Source organism: Eleginops maclovinus, chromosome 14, assembly GCF_036324505.1.
Source record: "Eleginops maclovinus isolate JMC-PN-2008 ecotype Puerto Natales chromosome 14, JC_Emac_rtc_rv5, whole genome shotgun sequence".
Taxonomy (NCBI): domain Eukaryota; kingdom Metazoa; phylum Chordata; class Actinopteri; order Perciformes; family Eleginopidae; genus Eleginops; species Eleginops maclovinus.
The window spans coordinates 11,097,994-11,113,112 of NC_086362.1; the positions used below are offsets into that span (position 1 = coordinate 11,097,994).

General features: G+C 40.8%; 2 protein-coding genes across 3 annotated transcripts; one reads left to right on the forward strand and one right to left on the reverse strand.

Annotated features, from left to right (window-relative positions):
- The first annotated feature begins 4,025 nt into the window (after positions 1-4,025).
- cldn7a (claudin 7a) lies at positions 4,026-9,805 on the forward strand. Its single transcript, XM_063900506.1, has 4 exons — positions 4,026-4,437; positions 6,611-6,775; positions 8,003-8,087; positions 8,658-9,805. The coding sequence occupies exons 1-4, from the start codon at positions 4,215-4,217 to the stop codon at positions 8,824-8,826; spliced, it is 642 nt and encodes a 213-aa protein (XP_063756576.1). The 5' UTR covers positions 4,026-4,214; the 3' UTR covers positions 8,827-9,805.
- Positions 9,806-10,611: 806 nt separating this feature from the next.
- si:dkey-112a7.4 (uncharacterized) lies at positions 10,612-14,164 on the reverse strand. Of its 2 annotated transcripts, none has more exons than XM_063900509.1 (3): positions 13,845-14,164; positions 13,191-13,533; positions 10,612-12,104 (listed from the first exon to the last, which is right to left on the reverse strand). In XM_063900509.1, exons 2-3 carry the CDS (start codon positions 13,369-13,371, stop codon positions 12,025-12,027), a joined length of 261 nt encoding a protein of 86 aa, XP_063756579.1. In that variant the 5' UTR covers positions 13,372-13,533; positions 13,845-14,164; the 3' UTR covers positions 10,612-12,024. The 2 variants fall into 2 exon arrangements, with proteins under 2 accessions (XP_063756579.1, XP_063756578.1); XM_063900508.1 differs by having other exon boundaries at positions 13,850-14,161.
- Between the last annotated feature and the right edge of the window lie 955 nt (positions 14,165-15,119).

Genomic DNA, 15,119 nt, shown 5'->3' on the forward strand with positions numbered 1-15,119 from the left:
AATACCTTTAGTGACTTTACAGATCTGGATTAATGATGGTAAATATAATCAGCCCTTAAATCAGACTGTAGTTCACCTGCAGTAAATCCAGCAGCTACCCTGCAGTATACAAAGCCATTCAAACTAGCTGCACCTTTACCAGCTCTGAGAACACTTTAATGATCAATAATTATAAAACATATCAGAGATATTATTCTGAAATGGACCAATCAAACAATGACTACTTTTACTGTCGCTACTTTAAGTACATTTAGATGAGAGTACTTTCTACTTTCACTGGAGGAACATTTAGAATACTTTTACTGTGACAGAGTATTCCTACACTCTGGTACTTCTACTTTTACTCAAGAACAAGATCTGAGTACTTCTACTTTACTCAAGTACAAGATCTGAGTACTTCTTTCACCTCTGTATTTCTACAATCAAGCATTTCTGACACAGTGAGGGAAACTCGTCATGCTTTGAGGCCTCAGATACACGTTGTCATGCATTCTTGTGACTGTTTGAGAAATAGTGATTTGATCAGATGATTGTAGACGCCTTGAGGTCAGCAATGTTGTTGTACCGAATCAATCATGTGTACTGAGGCAATACTGGCTCGACTGTCCAAAATGAGTCTCCAGTCAAATGCAACGCAATAAGTGTTTAAAAAGCCAGTGTTTTTGTATTTTACCAAAAACAATGAAGCTTAACGTATTGGCCCTAATCTCACCTTCCCATTTAAAGTTTGTAGAACTGGTCGAAACCCGATATTGCATCAACGCTTGCTTGACCCAAACTGGGTAAAACCTGACTCAGTGATTTGAAGTAGAAGCATACTGTGTTGTTATTAAGTTAGTCTTACAGTAAAGTGCATTCCTGCTACACTGTAGTCATGTTCCCGCTCACTGAGGTGCAGCACAAAGCCACAGAGCCTGTGATTGTATCCATTGTCTCCAAATATGTCTCCACCCTGCATGTAGCACTTGCCAATCCTCTGAGGAGAAGAGTGTCTACAACACTAAGAACACAATCTATTGGCCCTGTCCTGCTGCTGCTGCACAAAGGCAAAGTCTTGTTGCATAAGAAGACTGAAGGTGATAAAGACGTGAGACATGTAGCGAGGGGCGCCATCCCCCTCATTTGTGCTCTCGGGAGCTTTTCAGGGAAAAGCAGCGGGCCCGGTGTGTTTTATTGCTAATGCCTCAGTGACTTCCAAGGGCACTTAAAGGACCTCAATCATTGCACTTGCACTCCACTTGTTCACTTCAGACCCAGAGGAGGCCTCAGGAATGGGAGGGAGAGGCCCCCGAGAGAATGTGCCCTTCTTCGGGCTGATTTAGGTGTTTTCTTTTTCAGTTTCCATTGAGCAACATTAAGCAAGACAACTGTGAAAAAGGAAAGTAGTTAAACAGAAAGGGGGGGGGGGGGAAAGAGCAATGTTCTTGCTTTTGTTCTTAGCTACCTAGGTCCTGCATGGAAAAAGCAGCCAAGAGGACATCAGATAAATCAGGTAACCCATAGCAACAGCATTGGCAGGCCTGGGATCCTCTTCCTGTTGCACAGCTCACCCAGCGCTTTCTGCTCACCTTTCTTACCTTCATATGTTTTTCTTTACACTTTTCCTTCTTCATCTTTTTCAACTCTCTCCATCACCCAAAACACCCCCGCCTCCTCTTCTTCCTCCTCCGCCTGTATCAAAGTGATTCCTTGAGCTATGGGTTCATTCCTCCCCGGCAACAATGAGGCATTTGTTTGGCTACAAAAGCTACGACTTGAGGCTTATTACCCCGGCCTGGATACAGTATAAGAGAAAGAGTTATAGTGGGAGAAAACGTGGGTGAAGGGGGGGGGGGGGCAAGAATGTGTGAAAATGAAAGTACTGAGGAAAAAAAGGAATAACAGCAAGGACTCATTACCTTTTAAATTGGTAATCCAGCCAGTAGGTGAGCACATTCCCATTAACCTACAGTGGGATTACTTCCTGCAGGCTTATGGGTTATTACTTCCTCTCCCATTGCTGAAGCTACTATTGTTCAGCCTCAGTGTGAAGTCAAAAACACTGCAGTGCCAAAAGCCTGACCTCTGGTATCGACAACGCTTGCTATTGTGTCTCCGTATTTAGCACCTAATGGAAAACATATTTTAAAAAAAATTCAAACATAAATTAATTGATTTCAAAAAGTCAGCACACATAAAGCATTGCTCTCAATCTTTCGTAGGGATATCATGATTGAAAAGTGCAGCTCTTCTTGTTCTTATAATAATACCTTTTATTTACAAGCGCACTTTTCTTTTGAAAACCAGAACTCAAAGTGATACAGGCTCAACCCACTTCTTCTTCTTGCTCTTTTTATGTAGTCTATACAATGGCCCACAGGTTTAAAAGTGCTTCAAATGGCCCAAATCTAACGGGGTAGTTAGAACCCAAATGCAGCACGCTAGACCAGAATACCAGTTTGTAAAACAGGAACCAGGAAACACACGGGCTGGAAGGTCAGGGACAGAAGGCGTTCAATTGGGAATCCCAATTTTTAAAATCTATTATTATGAAAATGTGCAGTTTTACACGTTATTTACAGCAGTCTGGAAACAAGTGCTGGAAGGTCTGGCATGTAGGCAGCGAGAAGCTTGCCAGATCTGGCAAAGAGGTGAGGCGGGAGCTTAAATACCAGGCTAATTGGATGTGATGCAGGTGTGTGAACAAGTGTGTGAGTCAGGCTGATGAGAGGGGCGTGTCAGAGATCAGGTGAGGGGCGGAGAGTGCAGAGACTGTGACACATATAGCATTGATCTCAAGCTCTCAATCTTCAGTAGGAATATAATGATTGAAAGAAACAGATTTTCTTCTTCTTCGTCATCATCTTACTCATCTTACTACTTCCCCACAAGTATGCAGCGCGTTTTCCCTCTGGAAGTGTGTTTGGCCATTGTAGCTGTTTGCACCTGTCGGCCACCGTAGATCCAACCCAACAATGTGAGCTGTTTGAATACAAATAATTTAACATAAATGTATACTGCATATTTCTGATACGGTGGTTATATTTCGCTTTATAAAAACATCTGTCTGGTCACTTTCTAGACATTAACTAAAGCATCGTACTGACGTTTTCTGTGACTTATCTGTGAGTTGCTGAGTTTTTAAAGTGAGTCTTTGTAGACATTAGTAGGTGATGAATCTGCTCTGAGCCAGTGATTGGTGATCTGTAGTAATTGACGGTTGGGAGTTAAGTCTGGTACACTGACAGAGAGCTGAGTTGTGGCATACATCTCAGTCAGTAGGTAGACTGTATTAACTTTCTTTTTGCACACACACAAATCTTTTCTAGGCTTAGGTAGAACAGAAAAAATAACTTAAAATCAGAATTGAGTATTGCTTGAGAAAGTTTGATTCACATTCATTGTTGTTTTTCTGGCAGCGTAGAAGGGAAAATATATGACTAAGCATCATTGACCTTAATTTCTCCTTAAGTATTTCAAGTACCTACATTTTAGTGTGTACTACAATACTAAAAACTCTTGTATACAATTGGGAAAACATAATAACCATAATAATAAAACACTATGAGAAGATCATTCTGCTTATGGTACTTGAGGTACATTTATCTGAACATACTTGTGTACTGCCATTGTGCAGAATGAGTACTTTCACTTTTTGTACTCCAAGTATGCTTTGGTGCAATTACTTTTATTTAAGTAGAATCTTTAATTCACATTTTGGACTTATAATGGAATATTTTAAGACCAATTATTCGTACCTTTGCTTAAATAAAGTATCAGGGTACTCCTTCCAACACTGTTCATATGGCACGTGCGTAAATTGGGGAAATATTCAGGCAAGATACATGTTTAAAGATACATATTAACAGCAATATATATTTGATACTTAGTTGAGTGTTATTACGAAGCCACTGAAGCGTTTTGAAAGTGTTGAGTGCAAAGGCAACCTGTTGTTTGCTTGAAGCGGAGGGGACATTTCCCAGCAGCAGATTCTCCCTGCGACCACAGAGCATTGCGACTCCATGCATCAGCAAGCATGATAACAACACACCCACTTTACACCATCACCCACATCTCGAGTGCCCATCCCCGACTGAAGACCCCCAGCTCAGGAGTTCTGCGGACTGTAAAACCAGCTGCGTTTTGCGAGACACTTTTCCGGAGCTTTCCTGCAGGAGAGGGATCCTGCGTCCTTGAAAAGTGTATCTTAGAGAAGCGGACTTTCTTTGCGAACCATGGCAAACTCCGGTATCCAGCTGTTGGGATTTTTCATGTCTTTACTTGGCATTGCCGGACTGATCATCGGGACTATCCTGCCGCAGTGGAAGATGTCTGCGTACATCGGGGACAACATCATCACAGCGGTGGCCATGTACCAGGGACTGTGGATGTCCTGCGCGTTCCAAAGTACCGGACAGCTCCAGTGTAAAATCTACGACTCCATTCTGCAGCTCGACAGTAAGTTATATGACTTTGGGTCCACATTATAACATGTCAATCAATGGGTTGTAATGCAGCAGGTTGGATTGTGTGGTAGATCTTCACACAGTGACTTATCCATGGCAACACACCTGAGTAAGACCTCAATGGAGCACACTGTTATCTCTGATATAGTTTACCACCTCAGGGTACCACCTCCTCACTACTCCATCATTACTAACCACACTATTATCAGCAGTAACAGTGCACTGTGATCTGTCACTACAGGGGGACAATGTCTTCCTCGCAAGTGACCGATTCCATGAGAAGAAAGTTTGGAAGGATAGATGTATCTTTATTCCTGAAAGCATTCCTTTGAGTACTCTCCCACACATTCTGGGAGACCCTCCCACCTCACCTGCTAGCATTTCTATTAACTTACATACACACTAGCCTTATCCAGATTCAAGAGCTCATTCTGTGATTTATCTTTAAAATATGCAGATGTTTGCATGAGCATATATGAAGATTCTCTTTCGTCACCCCCAGAGATAAAAGGCTTCTGCGTGGTTTTCTCAGGTTAGCCTATGATCTGAGAACTTTGTCGACACTTTTCTCACCTACAATGCAAACACCTCAACAGTTGTTGCTTATTCCTAAAAAAGCGGACTTAACAATAAGTTTCAAACATTCATGGAAAGGGTGACCATGGTAACTGCACTTCTGCATGACAACTATCTGCTGCACATCACCCATAAAAAACTCTTCTCTATTCCAAAACTGGGAGCTGTAGATTTCAACACTTTGCTACTTTTTTAGAAGATTTAGATTTCAAACTGATGCTTTTTCTGCTGATACATCTAATAGAATGTTTTTTCTTTTGTTTGCACATGTAATTCACACACTACCTACTGTATTGTGTGCACTGCCTGTAGCAAGCTTGATGCTGAGCTAGATTAGTCAGGAATTGGACCTGAGACCCCCAAAAGTCCATATTTCCATCAGTCTGTGATAATATGCAGATGTGTTTTGGAAGGAGCTGGACCTACAGTAATATCCATGTATATATATATATATATATATATATATATATATATACACATCAAGGTTTGTCTGACAGTGTCAATTTAACTATATGTTGTGCAGATTGCTGAATAAGTTTGAGTTTTACCAAATTACACGCTAATAGAGACAGCCTATTTTTTCCTGGGGCCTTCTAGTGGGCTGTGGCCTAATGGTATTAATTTTGAGGAAAGCCACAGTAGCCTATATAATATTGTTTTAATATAATCTCGGTTTAGTAAGATAAAATCATATATAAATATAAATTGTTTTTGTCACTGTAGGCATGCAAAGTATTTATGTTTGGTACCCAGCAGTGAATACTGTATGTACGAAGTAATCAAAACCAATCTAGTGTCTTCGGTGTTTCTTTCTCTCGGTGAATGGCAGCAGATGTGCAACATTTGTTTGGACACTACAGAGCTTCCATAGACAGTGCAGCAACAATAATGAGGGCAGTGTTGCAGCTCCAAGCCAGGATACTGCGCATCCTGCTCTCTCTCTGCATTTACCATATAATCCAGTCTATTGTTCGCCATGTCTCACTACTTCATAGAGTTACCCCTCTCCTTTGCATCCTCCTCCCCCGTGTCCCTCTCCTCCCTCTCTGGTGGAGGGGTTTGTTTGTTTGGGCTGGGCAGGGATGGCCTAGACTGGCACAGACTGGTTCGAGGTGGACCGAGGGGGACAGACAAAGGGGGGACTCACCCTGTGATAGGTTTATAGCCCGAGGAGGGGCACTGACAGATAAGGGGTCCAACAGTGTTTCAGCAGGCCTCCACCTCTAATTAAACGGCAACAAACGGGCAGAGACAGTGGGAGAAGAAAGAGTGTGGGATGTGTTTTTTTCTTTCTGTTTGTGCGTCCATGTGTATCCCATGGTTTCGCTTCCAGGAACAGCTCACATTCAGATGTCCTGACAGGCTAATGTGAGCATATTTCACAACCCCTGGACACACACATAAAGACTGAAAGGCTGAGGTCTGTTAATTCCTCATTATTGACCAGTTTGTGACTTTTTAAGATCTGAATTGTTATTTTTATGATGTATTTCCAAGATACCGTGCACTCCCACGATCATCTAAAAGCCCTCTCTTCCCTGCCTTCCCTAATGGAACCAACATATTCCCCTTCTCTCTCTCTGCCCCAGGTTCGCTTCAGGCCACTCGTGCCCTGATGATAGTTGGCATCATTGTGTCCATCGCAGGCCTAGGTGTGGCCTGTATGGGAATGAAGTGCACCACCTGTGGAGGGAACAACAAACTGCGCAAGTCCCGCGTTGCCATGACAGGAGGCATCATCCTGCTAGTGGGAGGTGAGGAAGCCATAATGATTTGATTACATGCAGATGGATGAAAATGAAAGGGAAAAACAACATGAAGGTGTTGTTCCAGCACTGGCTGTGAGGACTGCTTCTGTGTGTGGAACTACAAATGTCTCTACATCTCGTATAGATTTGCAATTGGGTTGAGAATGTGGCTGGGCTTCAGCATGTGAATCACGTGATGTTTTTCTAAATATTTAATTATACCACAATTCATTAATTTTGTCTGCATGTCTGAAACACTGCCAACCTTTAAACTAGACTACGAGTCCATGATAGCATCTCTAGTTAGGGTTCCTTAATCAAATAATTTTGAGCACAACACCATATTATTACACAGTATATATTATGTACTGTACTGCTTGCAAATGCTAAAATGGGGGACTAAGTGTTACCAGGAACGTCTCACAAATTCACAAAATAAATGACAACCACATTTAAACTTTATGGTACATACAATCATTTCACAAGTTTAGGCAATCCAACTTTTAAAACTAATGGAGATATTTCAAAATACCATGTTAAGCCAACCTCTCTTTGAAGTGGTATTCCAGTTTGGACCATCTGATATGGCAATCCCTAGGAGTGCACTGCTAGTGTAGCTAAAAAGCTTATAAATCTTCCACCAAGTAAAATACAACTAAATATATTCACAAATGAGCAGCTGGAATGGTGATGTAATACATGAGAAAAGGGTGGCAACTGGCAACCATGTCATTTTTCAGTCTACATGTTTCTGCTGGTTGTTTCTGGTGAATCAACTCCACAAACAAATCTGAAGACCAGCTGACTCTCTGCTGAATACACACCACTGTACAGTATAGAATTGGGACTTAAGCTAATCCATATAATTTTTTATTGAAACTATGAGCATAACCACAGACCCAGTTTCATAATGTTACATCCAAGCAGAGCTCATTATCACATATTTGCTTAGATCTTGTGTCCATCAAACAATAAGTAGGAGGATGTTTGATCCATTGTCCAGCTTTCCACCCACTCCTCCGCTGCAGCCCTGAATGAAGTCCATTACTCCTGGCACTGATTCTGACATAAGAGGTCTAACTGGCTCCGAAGAGAACAGAAACACTAAAAGCTAATTGTGCTGGAGTCAATAGCTCACCGCCTGGTGACTATGAACCCATGTCTCGCCTCTCAGGGTTTGATGGTGTGCCGATGGACTGATTGATCTTTGTTGTTGGCTTTCTGTCCTCTCAGGGCTGTGTGCCATCGTGGCGTGCTCCTGGTTTGCTCATAATGTGATCCGGGCTTTCTACAATCCCTACACTCCAGTCAACACCAAGTAAGCAACCCAACCACACAGTGTGTTCAGGTTATTTTAAAGGAATAATTCACCTATTCTTTCCAAGAGTGAAAAGACACAGTTGATTCCCTTCAGATATGAAAAGTCAGGCTAAACAGACAGCTTAGCTTAGCATAGCATGAAGAATGGAACAGGGGGAAAAAATCACCCTGGCTCCATCCAAAGGTAATTGGTTAAAATGCCTACAATACTTCTAAAGCTCACTACTCGTACACAATTACGAGAACATTGTTGTGGTACAGTAATGTGCTGGACTATTTCTTGTCACTATGAGTCCAGTTTTTATGCTAAGCTAACTAGTGAATGGCTGTAAATTTATATGTAATGGACCAATAAAGCAGTGGTATGTTTCAATAAATTACTATTTTGCAAATACCAATATTCATCCTTCACCACTGCAGGTTTGAATGTGTTTAAGGTTTAGAAACCCTCTTTAACACTGCACTGATGAAAGAGACATGTTGGAAATGTTGCCAATCCTTGCGAGGTCATTGGAAATCCAAACTCATAATGGTGGCATCATTACTTATACCATTTCTCGTGTCCCAGGTTTGAGTTTGGCGCGGCCATCTTCATCGCCTGGGGCGGCTCCCTGCTGGACGTCCTGGGCGGAGCCATGTTGGCCGCTTCCTGTACGCAAAAGAAACAAGTGGCCAAGTACCCGTCCATGGCCAGCTCCCGCACCGGTCCGCCGAGCAGCACTAAAGAATATGTGTGAGAGCGCCCCCTACAGCTTGGGACTCCAACAGAAGCTGTCAAAGAAGCTCCTCCTTCCTTTTTCTGCAGCACCAGCGAAGAAAACTGAAGGTGTACGGGAAGTTGTGAAACATAGAGGCAAAGAATTACTGACTTTGTTTTTCTTTTTTGTCAGGCTGACCTTTGATAACCCCTTGATTATGATGCAGCACTCAATTGTTTCATGAATGATGTCTCGCACCCCGTCGACACATTCGACAATTGTTTACAAGTGACCTTCACAAACACATTATAATTGGATCCCCCTGATTAATAGACAGGACCTGGGGGTGTAACCTGTTGAATTGTAGCCTAAAGAGTGGATTGTAGCCAACGATAGCATCTCAGTGTTAGCACCAGCGTCTATTAGCGTTTGCCATGTAATTGAAAGTAATCAATTCAAGTTTGGTGTCGAGGCTGCGAATCAGGGGCTCCGTACAACAGAGACCCGCGGTGACAAAACAGTGTTTTATATTGACTGTTGATGGTTTTAAAATAGACATTATGATGAGCAGGGTGTGACTTCACACACAGGCCTTTTACTACAACACTCACTACAGGCCTCTTCATACCAGTCTGCTACAAACCCTGCTCACGTATGAAATATTTTATTATCTAGTCACCGTGCTGTCTTTACTCTTAATAGCTTCCGTATCAGCCACGATGACAATAAACTGCCTCTATTTATTTTTGACAAATGTAGGATGAAGTTGTGGCCCTTCTAAAGGTAGATCCTAGCTTTTGGATATTATGAAGTCATTTTTTTATTATGATGTTTTATGCTCTGAACAGTGTCACCTGTTTTTTTTATATGGCATAGTTTTATACACTTGGCTCATTTAGAAAATATTGAGAAATGAGTGAAAGAACATTTTTAACATGTCCAACAGTACTTAAATAATAAAGATATTGCAACATTGTTAATTGTGTGGTGCTCATAGCAGATGATTTAGTAGCAAACATATATGTGTTCGGCTTATTGTTACTTTACATGCATGTTAGAGCCTGACATGAGACTGACACCATGTTTTTCTTATAACAATACTATACATACTATTAAATGTGCTGTTAACAACTAGACAACATTGAGCCCATAGAGGGATTGTAGTAGATTTTTGAAATGAAAAACATGTCCCTTTTCCAGATTCTTAAATGTGGAAATAATATACAATTTCAACAAGTTTTAAAAGCCATAAAGACACTTGTTTTCTCAGACCTTATTTAAAAATAAAAAATAAAGGTCTGAAGTAGATCTTTGAGAATCACAATATGTAACCTTACGCAATGCCTATAATTAGCATTACGCCAGATCACACTACTGTTATTTAGCTTTAAAAAGCCTTACGTAATAAGTCCAGCCTTGGCATGACAGTGGTGATCACATCACAGTTAAAGATGACATAATCGACTAGATGAAAAACTCAGAAGAAAAGACAATTGGTGTTTTTGGATGTGTTTGGAGCTTTTCCGTAACTTATTTTTCCCACTTTTCATTTGCATCATACCTACAGCTTAATGCATGTTCTATTGTCCTGTTATTTTAGGGGTAATACAGCATGTAGAGTAAAGTAAAGTCCCTTTTCACATGACAGTATTCTGGTTTTGGAGTCAGATGTTTAGTAAAGCTTATTTTTTTTAAAGAATTAGTCAATATTTACCTTTTGTTTAAAAAGTGCTAAGTCTTTCTATGTGTTCAATTTAAGTTAAGAGAACTGCATGAAATACACCAATGTTAAAAGTTAGGCACAAATGCATCCAAACAACAGGCTCCACAAAGATTTGTCTTTTATTTCCAAAGATGCATTATGAAAAATCGACCATTTCCATGCAAATGGTAGAAGCCACAACCCCAAACACTAATCTCAAAGACCGTGCCCGGAAATGCAGTGAGGCAAAAGAGTAAAAGTGATCTAGGAACAATTTCACAGCCAACAAAGTAACATCAGCATGAGCCTCTACAGACAATAGCATGTCATCTCAAGGTCCACTGCAATCTTTAAGAAAAACAACTCAAAAAACCTCAGTGTTAAGATTGTCTCAGCAGTGAGAGCTAACTATAGAGTGCTGCGTGTTTTCGTTACCTCATACTGTAATTGTAAAGTTCACCTGAACCTGTAAGACACTTTGACGCCATCGAGCAGAGTACTGCTGTAAATATGAATACAAAGTTAGTGTTTGACATGTCAATTCCTTCCAATAATCAATCTGATAAATATCATTTGGCAATTTAAATAAGTAGAACTGTACATGTCTTGGAAAACCCTGCCTTTAAAAGGAACGAAACCTCCATAAATAATCGTTGTTTCAGATATGTTGCTGCTGAGTCAGCCAACAACAACCTTAGGAAAATGTCGACTCAGCATTATCTAAAGAGCATTACAGCGCTGTGGTTTGAACTACATAGCCCTTAACAAGAGGATACCAGTGTTGATGCTTCTTCAACAGACTCCATGCATAGAACATGTCACTGTACATAACAGGCATTCCCACAAAAGTGCACCATTTTGAAAAACATAATAAATCTCAGTAATAGAGGACCGAAGCGATTTCCATTCAGAAACGAGTAAAAAACATGTAGAAGCCATAACCACACAACAATGTGTTTTCAAACAATAAATAATTAGCAGTAGTTTTTTTTCTCTTTCCTGTATAATACAAGCGTTCATCCACCGGATATTAGGACACCGCTTGCATCAGTGTGAGAGGACAGAGTGATAGTCATTGCACAACCAAAGCTTAACATTTCACCTGTGTGTTACAGTGTTCCGCCACACGACCAAAACCGCGGACAAACTCACCGGAAAACAGGCAGGTGAGAAGCCGCTTCTCTTCGAAACTCAGTGCAACTTTAGAAATGTAGCCCTTTTTTTTTCCTTAAAGAACCTCTGAAAATTATAGACACTTTCTCCAAACCGTTCCTGATAATCTACCACCTAGAGTAGATAGAGTAGAGAGCGATGCAATACAATTCATTCACAGTCTGACTTAAATAAACACTATGTACAATCAGGGCCTAGGCTTCAGCTGCCGCTAAATCAGCCGTTTTTGGTGCCTTTTGCCTGAGCCAATCGGGGGCTTCAGGAGGACACACGACAGATCAAGGCCAAAATCACCCGCGTTGAGATTTGGCATCCTGGGAGATTAAGAGATTATTTTTTCACATGGCACTTCTTGGTGAAGTTTAGGAGATAGGCGACATGGTTACAGGACACTGGCCGTTGTTGTTCATGATATCATCCAAGTCTTCATCATCCAAGTCCACTGAGGAGGAAATGGCAAAGGTCAGAAATGTGGGAAGGTCAAGAAACTCTAATTTTCTGTGAATAAAACAGCCTGCATGATTTATTACAATTGTTTTCACCTGCCAAAATATATTTCATGGTTGCTCTGAAGAGGCTTTCTTAAACTAAAGCACACAACAGCATGATGCGATAAAAGCAGATCTGTATTCACTACACTTTTTCTTCAGAAATATCATAACGACATAAAGCCTCTTCTAAAAAAAGAAAAATGGATTTCATTCCCTCGTTTAAGACATGAGTTTCTTAGTTTGAAGATATTACTGAAAAAGAGAATTCAATGAGTTATGCAGTGCAGTCTTTAGAATCATAATTATTCTGATGTCCTACAGTTTGTCTGTGTCTAGCTTTTCAGAAGAGATCACATAGCCTCATTTATCCTCCCTGCATTTGCTTCAAATTAACCCCAGGATTGATTTTTAGGACACACTCATTTGTTCTAGCACTGCAGAATATAGCCCCAGCATACATCTGTTGACTTACTTCTATATATCTTTACGTATATCAGATCCTAAAATAAAAATATATCCAAGCAGTCCTTCATCTGGACTTCAACTTGCAACCTTGTTGAAAACTCATTTAATGAAGTTCCTGCCTTTAATTCCCTTTGTTTCATATGTTTTTTATTATGAGGGTCGAGTGCAAGTGCATTATTTTTGTATTATTGGTATACAACCTTTTAAACCTTGTTTTGAAAGTTGCTATATAAAAGTAACATTATTTTGCATGTCATGTTTTAAATGATCTGTCCAAAGTGGTTAAATCTCCTATAACATACTCATTTTTATTCATAGTATCTATAAGAATGTATATACTGGTCTATTATGTAGTGTATTTAATATTTATACTATAGTGTTTACCTATAATACTGTTTATAGCTTCTTTTTCAGTCATAATTATATAGTTATATTATTCCTATACAGTGCATTTCACTTTACTGCTTCTCTTGCTCTTATGGTGAGATGCGTTGTGTGGTCTAACTGAATCTATTGTATGATGTGCGTGTCACGGTCATGTTTCTGATCTATGCAAAGCAGCAGTCACGCACCTTTCTTAGTTCGACCAATCTGGCCGAGTTTGGGGGCCCTCTGTCCGAGTCTCTGAGGGTTGGCTCCCCCGCCGTCCCCGTTGACCTGGGGGTGTCCCGGGTTGTACTGGCCCGCCGGACCTGGCTGCCGTGGGGGCCCGCTGGGGGGGATGAGCTCCGGGATCCCTGAAGCTCCGTACATGTCTCCGGGTGCGCCTTCTCCTGATTGGCCGCTAGATGTCCACACTGCCCAGGCTTTGTGTCGTGTCGAAAGGCTTCTCACTTCCGCAATGGCATTCAACAATGAATGTATGAACGACGCCCGACAGAATGCTGGAAATGACAGAGGGAAAGTCCTCGTAGCCTGTGAAAGAAATACATACGTTTGTCAAAAATAGATCTCCTGCGTCAGAGAGCGGCCGGCTCTGGACAAGTGCGCAACACTTCTACGCTGTTTATACTCAAATAAACGATGTTTTTCTAACATGTTTCCACTCTTATTTAACTAACATGTGTAGTAAATGCCTCCCTGGTCCGAATAATAGCTGAACAGCACAATAACGTGTGTTCGGTTTGAGCTACTCGCTATTATAAATTGCTTTTCCGCCCGCTTCTGAAATAAACAGAGCTCTCTCACAACCCTTTAGGAATACTAGTAAATATGATTGATATTACCTCACCTCTTGTTCACTGAGGCCGCAGTATGAGCTGGATCCAGTGAAAGCGGCTCCTAACTGAGAACACTGTTGTTGTTTATCAGAGCTCGCTCCCTCTCTCTCTTGGCATAACACGGAGGAAGCGTCGATTTAAAGGGGCCTCTCTCCCTTTTCTCTGCCTTGGGGATTTCCTCGTATTGTGCCTTGACTCATAGCGGCGTGGGGACGTCACGCCGTGCGGTTGATTGAAGCGACAATGCTGACTCTTCGGATTGTACGTTGGAGGTGTGCCAAAGTTTTGAGGGTGCAGTGCGTAATTACGCACCTTCGGTTGTGAGAGTGACTCAGGCGCCAGCCAATAACAGAGCTGCTCAGTAAACCCATTATTGTGTTATGTCAGAGGCAGCAGTTAACTCACTTAACTGAAGTTATATAGTCCAACATTTCCAAACTGTTTCCGTTGGTCAGTGATTTATTGACTGTATTATTTGCTTGGTTGTTAATTTCAACTGCAGTTTGTTGAATGGACCTAACATATTTGTCAAAGTCCGTTTATACATTGATTTGAGTTTTCCCTTACAGTCTAACTCTTACCTAACAGCCCTACCAATAATCTCTGCATCACATAACCATGACCTGTCCCACAAAGGATAATCCCTAGTTATGAATAACAGTTTTCTAATGTTTCTGGCTTGAATTGTTATAAATATGATGCATAATTATCACAATTCATCAACTTTGGAATGACTTAGCATGTCGAAGCCATAATAGCAAGTCCTTAAACCAAATCAAAACACCAGTCATGCTGTCTCTACAAACCTCCACTGTGCGGCCTAACATTTTTCAAACTTTTATTAGAGATCCAAACACTTTCAAATATTCCAAACATTCCAAGTTATAGATGGGCAAATGTACACACATTACAATGTAAAACTTTGCCTGAATGCATAACACTTTGTGAAAATGTGGTAAAGGTGATACTACTAAAAAAAACGGGGTGGGAGAGAAGTTTCCTCTGGAAGGAACACAGGGGGCCTTTGCAGACCATTTATATGCACCAAAACCTATACAAACACACTACAGGAAAGAGAAAACCCCAAAAAAGCATGTTTAAACGTATTAATTAAAAGATATATATAAAAAATAAACATTATATATTATGATGTTTTAAACACACAGCTGAATACTATTACACATTTGGATAAGGCTTATTTGAGTACATTTTATTGTCCCTATGACCACCAAACGAGTTTTAAGAACAAGTTTGACTGATTGCTTGTGTTTTTGTTTCTCT

Bases quoted from the DNA above. Each gene is read 5' to 3' on its own strand.
- cldn7a (XM_063900506.1), top strand. From the start codon at position 4,215: ATGGCAAACTCCGGTATCCAGCTGTTGGGATTTTTCATGTCTTTACTT. The intron at 6,776-8,002 runs GTGAGGAAGCCA...CTGTCCTCTCAG, and splicing joins CATCATCCTGCTAGTGGGAG to GGCTGTGTGCCATCGTGGCG. The intron at 8,088-8,657 runs GTAAGCAACCCA...CTCGTGTCCCAG, and splicing joins TACACTCCAGTCAACACCAA to GTTTGAGTTTGGCGCGGCCA.
- si:dkey-112a7.4 (XM_063900509.1), bottom strand. From the start codon at position 13,371: ATGTACGGAGCTTCAGGGATCCCGGAGCTCATCCCCCCCAGCGGGCCC. The intron at 12,105-13,190 runs GTGCGTGACTGC...TTTCCTCCTCAG, and splicing joins GATTGGTCGAACTAAGAAAG to TGGACTTGGATGATGAAGAC.